The 8,675-nt window shown below is 34.4% G+C and overlaps 1 protein-coding gene across 1 annotated transcript; it reads right to left on the bottom strand.

Moving 5' to 3' along the window:
• Nucleotides 1-6,816: 6,816 nt before the first annotated feature.
• On the bottom strand, nucleotides 6,817-7,479 carry LOC143610639 (L-type lectin-domain containing receptor kinase IX.1-like). The gene has a single exon (XM_077085058.1). The coding sequence runs from the start codon at nucleotides 7,477-7,479 to the stop codon at nucleotides 6,817-6,819; it is 663 nt and encodes a 220-aa protein (XP_076941173.1).
• Between the last annotated feature and the right edge of the window lie 1,196 nt (nucleotides 7,480-8,675).

Raw genomic sequence — 8,675 nt, 5'->3', positions numbered from 1 at the left:
TAGGTAATTGTTATATGGATCATGCTTGTTTTCATGCCCTAATCAAAAGCCCTCTGTCAATTTAGTTTAACAGAGGGACTATGGTGATCAATCGGGTTTGAATTTATCTAGGGTTTTATGATAGGATTTGAGGATTATTGCTGTTACGCTATAAATTAATTTTTTTTAAAGTAATTAAAGGTTAGACACCAGCCCAGTTAGCTGGTGCAATGCTTGTTATGGTTCTAGACTTTGGTTGGCACGAGTTCGAGCCCTACAAAGGCCGGTTTTTGCTTTCTTTTTTATTATTGTTATTTTCTTTTACTCCTTTTATGTTAATTAATTAATACCATAAAAACTAATAATATTTTTAACCATTTAGTGGACCGAACACCTTAAAACCCTCAAAATAAATTCTCATTATTGTATGCGAGCGCGCGCGCACACACACACATATGTATGTATGTATGTATGTATGTATGTATAAGAGAAGTATAATTTGAAAACCCTTTTAAGTTGAGAAAACCCGTGAAAACCCTATGTAACATCGTTCTTTATATATATATATATATAACATGTGTTGTTAAATAAAAAACATCAAAAAATTAAAAAAAATTGTTATCTATTTTTTTGACATTTTGTTTAACTTTTAAACATAGTTTCAGGAGAGAGAAAATGTAAACATATTTTATTAACTTTAATTGTGAACCATAAATTTCAAACCTTAATTAAAAACATGTGTTGAGAATGAGTTTATAAAGTTTTTACAAATCAGGTAGGTTTTTATTCTAACATAACGTACCTTGTATGTATATATAGATACACACACAGTTTGATTTATTTATCTATTATTGATAAACCCACATAAGTTTTCTTTCGAATCAAAAGCTAGTATAATTTATAAATAAGTTAACTAAAAATAGTTTTTATTCGCTAGATGAACCGATCACCGTAAACTTTTAAAAGCAAGTTATTAGTTTAATAGATAATATCTATAATATTAAATTAGCTTTTCATTGTTTAAAAATCATAATATTTAAATTGTTTATGTTCTTATTACACTTATATAAAAGTAATATAAATTATTATTCAATGATTTATCGATCCCCAAATCCGTTATGAACCTATTCTTGTTCATTTATGTCGTTAGTTTATTTATTTTAATATTGTAACCTTAAAACTAGGACTTATCGTCGACATCCCTCGTGAAACTAACTAGCGTGTGCGTTTTAACCGCCTTCCCATTACCGTTTTATGGTGCAATTTCTTTAAAAAATATTAATGTGTGAAACATTTATTAAGGTGTAAAAATCATGGGGGAAGTTGGATTAAAAGTGAAAATAAAAATCACACATAAGTGAAAGATCAATGATCATAATTGTAACTATTTTTTAACATTTTACAAAAGTTAAGCAAAGTGAAGGGGACAATATTGTAACTATTATTTAATGACAGTTGACTTTTATATTGGACATATTTACCTTTATCCTAGATGCATTGAAGGTTGTATTATCTGTTGATTGATTTGTAAAACTCTTAAAAAGAAGGTGTCTATGTCTAGTATAGATAGATATTGATATATTGTCATGAATCAGTTTTGAATGTAATGAATTCGAATATGTTAAACCCGGAATTCAGTTTAAAAAATGTCAAATCTGAACACCTAAGTATGCATCTCTACTTGTAAATGTCAAAATATTTGTGTGTGAGAGAGGTTAGTTGTGTGTGTAAAACACATTTTGAAACTCTCCACCCTTAAGAGTCAAGCCCAAGCCCAGGCCAGGGACATTGAAGGGGCTGGGGTTCACTTTCATTTCATTTGAGAGACTTTAGTGTGGTTTGGGTCTACTTTTGGTGTGGCATGCTTCATTGAATTTTCGGATTGCAAAATTTTGGTTATTATATTCTTGAAATGCCAAACAAGGCATGTTACACACATTGCTTATTACAAGGAATGAAAGTGTCCTAACAAACCGAATCAATAATGCTGAGTTCCGCCCGTGTCCCCACCATTACACGCGGGTTCAAAGCAATTAGTTTAGTTTAAAGGGGAATGCTGGAATATATCAACTATAAGTTAGGGGTCTTGTGTCCTTTTAGAAAGTGCAACTTACGTCATTTGTGTTTGTAAGAAGTTTGTTGTATGAACTATTGGCAATCAAGCAAGTTTATTATGTTTTTAATCTTGTGCTTATTCATTCTATTGTGAGATGAATTGTGTTAATGCATATTTGATTTTGCAACAGTACGTTATTGGTTTGGTTATGACATAACTACGTAAACCCCGTTAAATATGAAGTCCTTGTTTGATTATACCTGTGTGAGATTATGTATCTCGTGATTATCTCTTCCACAGTTCCACTTTGACACTTTCCAACAAAAAGAACATTTTCTTACACCAAGTATAGTGTTTCAAGATTATTTATTGTTCAAACTTATATACAAATCTGTTAACTAATTTTTCCTGAATTCAAACTCCACCAATTCATTGTTCAAATGTGCTGATAGGAGGTAAGGGCTCAATCCATGTAGAGTGCAACACTTAATCGTTAAAAGAAAAAATACAGCATGTATATGCATTAATAAGGTAGATTGGATAGTTGGATGATAGTTATATCAGTGGGGTCATCTTACAAATTACATTAAATACAATATGCAACAATTCAATTGATGTCAAACACAGATACACAATCCCAAAATAAATTCATTAATTACTTTAAACAACCATGTGTGTTCAACGTGCCATATCGATGCTACTGTTGGTCATTGCAGCACTAGACAAATTGAATTCAGTGCCATCTGGTGCCGAGTAATAGATGGACACTGCAGCAGGGGCGGATCCAAGGGCAAAGGAGGGTGGGCTAATGCCAACCGTCCAACCGGTGTTTAACCCATGTTCTTAGTCTAGTTAATAGTCCAATCTTCTTGTTTAAGTCCAAGTGCCCACCCTCCGGTTACATGATTTATCTCTTATTAAGCATTTAAAGTGTGAAGAGAAGAGAGAAAATAAACATGAAGGAAGAAGAAAGAAACAGGAAGGAGTTTACAGAAAGTAGAAAGTAGGGAAGAAAGTAAGGAAGAAGAAGGGAGAAGGAAGAAGAAAGGAGTTAAACTTTAAAGTGATTAATAATGGTTGTTTCTAAAATGAACCAGAGAATCCAGAGAGAATTTGTGTAGAATATTATTGATGATCAAGTCATTCATACTAACCATAATGTACGTATATACACATGTAAAATATAAAACTAACCGTCAAATACATTTATGTGGGGTATTGTATATCTGGTTTACAACACTCCCCCTCAGATATACATTATATACACTATCAACATTATACTACTGGATAATGTTGGCTCGGTTCTTCTGGACCGATATTAACTAATACTGCTGGATTAGTTATGTTGCCTCGTTAAAACCTTACTAAGAAAACCCAGAGGGACAAAACTTAGTGTAAGGAAAAAGAGTACAACATGTGTGTTTCTCCCCCTCAATTGAACATAATATCTAAGTCTTTAAAAATCAATCTTCTTTCGTTGCTGCTTGACTTGATTTTAATGTAGTCGTCTCCAATAAGAACTATGCAAGTTGTATTGTCTTCATATATAGTCTTTAGGTCTTTGATTTAGTCTAAATCCCACGAATCTTGTTGTGTTGGATCATTTATCTTCATGATTGATAGTGTTTCTGAATTATAGTCAATCTTAGTGCAAGTCTGATGGATATCCTGCATAAACATAACATGGGACTCTATATTTTCTTTATGGAACAAATCCATGTATCGAGTCATTTAGAGGATATTAGCTTATCATTTAATATGCTTAATGATGCTATCTCGCTAAAAACCTTGCTAGGAAAACCCGGTGGGACAAAACCATAGCTAAGGGGCAAAAATCGTGCATCGCGTATTGTACATAACAAACAACATGCTTCAGGATGATGTTAAATCAATACTTCGGGACCTATAAGATAAACTGATGCTACTATATCAGTTATGTTGCCTCATTAAAAACCTTACTAAGAAAACCACATGGGACAAAACTTAGTGAAGGGAAAAACAGTGCAACGTGGTAGAATATAATCAAATTTCACTAGCACATATATTAATACTGCGGTATTCAATCTCGTAATATTTACAAGATGCATTGAGGCATTGATCTCATTTAACTATGGTACTTCTGGACCAAGTATATCTTCGCCCTCTTCTTGGGGACGGTAAAGATTTATATGTGCATTTAGAGATCAAACAATCTTAAGTGTGCTTAGTGAACCAACTTTATCCGTTATTAAAATATGTTAACATCTTCTGGATGCAATTTGATTAACAAACAAATATGCAATTACACAAATACTCGAACTGCTGGTTGAGGATTAATTTAGTTGCGTCAAGTTATTGCATATCAAAATTTTCTCTTAAATAGTTCGACAGAGTCTCTCGATGATGTAGGACATCATCACTGTAAACTGCGATTATATGAACTTTTAAGAATGAAATTATGATAAATGCATATGACACATTTGACCAAACTCATACCCTTTATTCAGATGTCTATAGAGTCGTTTGTACCACATACGACTAGTTTTATTGAGACCGTATAAAAATCTTAGATTCATATCTCGGGGTATTTTTTTAATGCTTCAGGCATTTTTATCCATACAGGGATATTCATGTATATGTAATGTTCAATTGTCACGTACAAATATACAGTGATAACATACATAACTTTTATCTGAAGTCCTTTTGAGATTGCGGGGCTGATTAAAACATTTAATGGTTATCGCATCCACTACAGGGGAATACGTTTCCTCATAATCAACTTCTGGGATTTTGGAAAACAACCATTGTGTTACAACTCGTGCCATACATCGCAAATCTCATTCTTTTCATTCCTTTTTATTTTTAGGACACCCATTTATAACCAACTGGTTTGACGTTTATGGATGTTCGAACTGCAGGTTCGAAAACGTTTTGCTCGTCATACAATTCTTGTTTAGCCTTAAAGGCATTTTGCCATTTTGGCAATCATCTCTGTGTGTATACTCTTACAGAGTTTTAGATTCGTAATCTTTCTCATCGATTACATCTGTAGCTATAGCATATGCAAGCATTCATTAGCGCTCGTTTTATGTTGGTTCCATATTGTACTTTAGTACATAATTTGTAGAGATCTCATATCGATTTAATACTGGTGTTTCTTCTGGAACTTTATAGATTATATTAGTCTCTTCTAGGACATTTACCTATTCCAAGGTTTTATTATTTCTTTCTAGAAATATATTAGTCTCTTCTGGGACATTTACCTAACATGGTATTATATTAATAACCTCTTATATGGTTTTACAAGTAACCTCTTCTAGGGTTACACCAAGTACATTACTTTGGTCATTCGATTTTCGTGGGTTCTTATCTTTGGAACCGATTGGTCTCCCACGTTTCTTTGTATTGTAATCTCTTCTGGGATTACTTCAATTCGAGCAAATGAATTTGATACTGGTATATGTGACATTGTCACTCTATATGTGTTTTATGAATGCATCTAGTAACTCTTTAGTTACTCTTTATGAATGTATGACATCTTTGACTTCAGATTTATATTGACCTCTTCCAGGATCTTAAATTTGATATTTGTAGTGCATTTCATATTATTTCATATATCATCAGGCTTTTCATTCTTATCTCCCCCTAAAACTAGGAATACTATCATATTTAAATGATTACTAGCATACAGAGGTGCTATAAATATTTCTCATGTCGGTCATATAACCATACATCATATAAATATATATATTTATGTGAAACATGTTTGATTCTCTTCTGGAGATTAGTTAGGATCTTGTGACATTTTTGATATCTTATAAACCAAAATTAATAATCAAACAAGATTTTTAATACCTACCTGGTTGTGACGGTGTATTCTTGGACCCAATTTTGTACTAACAGAAAACAAAACCGCTGGTCTTTGCAACTTTAGAAAAACACCCAGTCCCCATTTCTTGAACCCTTTAAATCAAATAAACACTTGCCAAAAAGTGATTTAAACTTTTTCATTTGATTCAAATCACATAGTTACGGCCATCAATATAAAATAAATTAAAATATTAAATGGGTTCCAAATTGGTTCACGATCCAAATAATAATTTCATGTATAGGCAATAAAACAACATTAATCTTCTATTCTAATACAATCATATAGCAATCATTATATGTATGTTTGGCAATGAGCTTTTAGGGGCTTCAAGCTTCAAGTTTTTAAGAAAAAGCTCATACTCAATTAAAAGTCTTGTTTTGTTGAAGGAGCTTGAAGCTTTTAGGTCATGAGAAACAGCTTAAAGCTTAAAGCTCCAACTAATAGCGTTTAGAAAGAGCTACAAGCTTTTAGTATTTTAATTACTTAAATAACCTTCCAAAATAAGTACATTTAATATTATTGTTTTTTAGTTATGCCCATTTTGGTCATTTTATACATTTTATTAAAAGCTCCAGCTACTCTGCCAAACATCTAAATATATCTAAAAGCTACAGCTTCCAGCTACCAGCTTCCAGCCACCAGTCACCAGCTTCCAGCCACCGGCTAGTTTTGCCAAACATACCCTATATATGCAATCATTATCCATAAATTTTCTTGTGAAGTTGCATCTATATGGCAACATGGGAAGTCATATTATTGAAATCATAAAACAATCAGATCATGAGTCTTACCAATTAATAAACGTAATTCATGCACAGATGTTCAAATAATGATGAATCCTAATCCATATTCACAAACTAATGTTCAAATAATGATGAATCCTAATCCATATTCACAAACTAATATTCCAATATTCCAGAAAGTCAATTAGTTAATATTCACAAATTAGAGGAATTGCTAATCTCGCTACTAGTTTCCTTTTCTTTGATTCATCTTCCCCTTCTTGTAGTGTTTTCAAGCTTGAACTGAACTTCCAGTATCGAAGAGTATGCTTCTCCTTTACAAGACCGATGGCACCCGAAAATCCAATTGCCACCAACTCGGGAAGAACTTCTCTTAAGTCAACTTTATACGATAGGTGGATATAATCTGTAGGTGCATTTTCAGCTCCATAACGCAAAGACAGGCTCAGCATGTGAGTGGTAGCATTGAAAGCCACCCAAGCGTCTGCAGGCTCTCCGCTGTGCAAACTGGCATTCCAAAAAGCAAAATTTGATGAAATAATCGAGTTGACATTGATACCCACATGACGATATGGAGGTTCAATACTCCAAGAATTATTGTATGTATCACACTCAACAACAATAATTTGGTTTTGGGGCGAATTATAGTTACTTGAGTTGAACAGTCCTAGATATTTACCACCTGAGTTTGGTGGGATTTGAAAGCCAACTGGTGCAAGAAAGAAAGCCAAACCGTCGCCATATCTAGACTGGTTTAGTGTATCTATAACGAAAGTGAAGTGAGTAGTGAAATCAGAGAGCTTCTTGGATTTTTTTGTCCCAGGTCTGGACTGCTTATGTGTATTGAACATGGCCAACAAGCATTAAGTCATCAAGTCGGTTGAACTCTACGGCACCAGAAGAAGGCACTGCATCACCTTAGTAGAGTATATTTTTTGTATCATGATTCATGAAGAAAGCTATTGATCTCGAAAGCTATGTAGGACATGGGTCACGATTTTATTAAACAATATTAATAAAATAAATAAATAATCTCTTTATACAATTTGGAAAATTTTAGTGCATATACCGTATACAAATATAAATGAGAATAACAACATATATACATGTCTTGATTCATACCGAAGTCCCCAACTTGTGCTCGAACACCGGATTCTTTGACGAGTTGAAACCGGACCGGAGCCGAGTTGATCATCGTGTTGAAACCGCACGGGAACCAAGCTCACATCGTCTAGCTCGTGTTCACCGAGATCCGAGCATCACCTCTGAGTCATGTCTTCTTGTATACCTCTTCCCTTGGTGAACCCGTCTTGATTACTCGAAAACGTCTACACCTTTCTAGCTGCAAAACTGAACAAACTATGGTTCCCAGTTGTGGCTGAGGATTTCTGTTAAACAGAGGTCCCTTAAAACAGATTTCAGGCCACCTCCGCGAGCCCGTCTGTTTCCCAGGGTACAACATCCGAAGCAGTATGTACTGTCGGGATTACCCTAGCACCCGAACCATATTTGAAACGCGAGTTCGGGATCATGAAAGTTGGAAACGAACTGAACTATAAATGGTGCGAGACTCGGTTGTTGTGAGTTTGCTCGAACATACGACTGACCTGATGCTGATTAACCTGCCCTATAAACACCCACCATAACACCTATATATAGTAGGTTAAGGGGTGACTCATCACGCCACTTGTCACCACGCATGAGACACCTTCGCCACTTGTTAGATGGTGGCACGCGGTTCACTACATGATGACACCTAGCATGCTGACTCATCACCACACTTGACACTTGGCGACTGTAGGAGACACTTGTCATAACATTCATATGGTGATGACACATGTCGTGATGACTCGTCAGATGGTCTAACACGTGTCCCAAGGCCCGGTCCAACCACCAAAAATACTAAGGAGGCTCTCGAGTGTTCTACTTCAATGTGGGACAAACCCATTTCCCTTTTTTACCAATGTTCATGTTCTCAGCTACACACTTTAGAGTATCGATATCGCATTCATCTCTACTCTTTTGGACTCATTAATAATTAATTTAT

This window comes from Bidens hawaiensis, unplaced genomic scaffold (assembly GCF_021521415.1).
Source record: "Bidens hawaiensis isolate Kalapana, Puna unplaced genomic scaffold, B.hawaiensis_p1.1 tig00027288_1, whole genome shotgun sequence".
NCBI lineage: Eukaryota > Viridiplantae > Streptophyta > Magnoliopsida > Asterales > Asteraceae > Bidens > Bidens hawaiensis.
This window is presented reverse-complemented; position numbering and strand designations above follow the sequence as displayed.

Coding starts and splice junctions, on each gene's coding strand:
- LOC143610639 (XM_077085058.1), bottom strand. CDS start 7,479: ATGTTCAATACACATAAGCAGTCCAGACCTGGGACAAAAAAATCCAAG.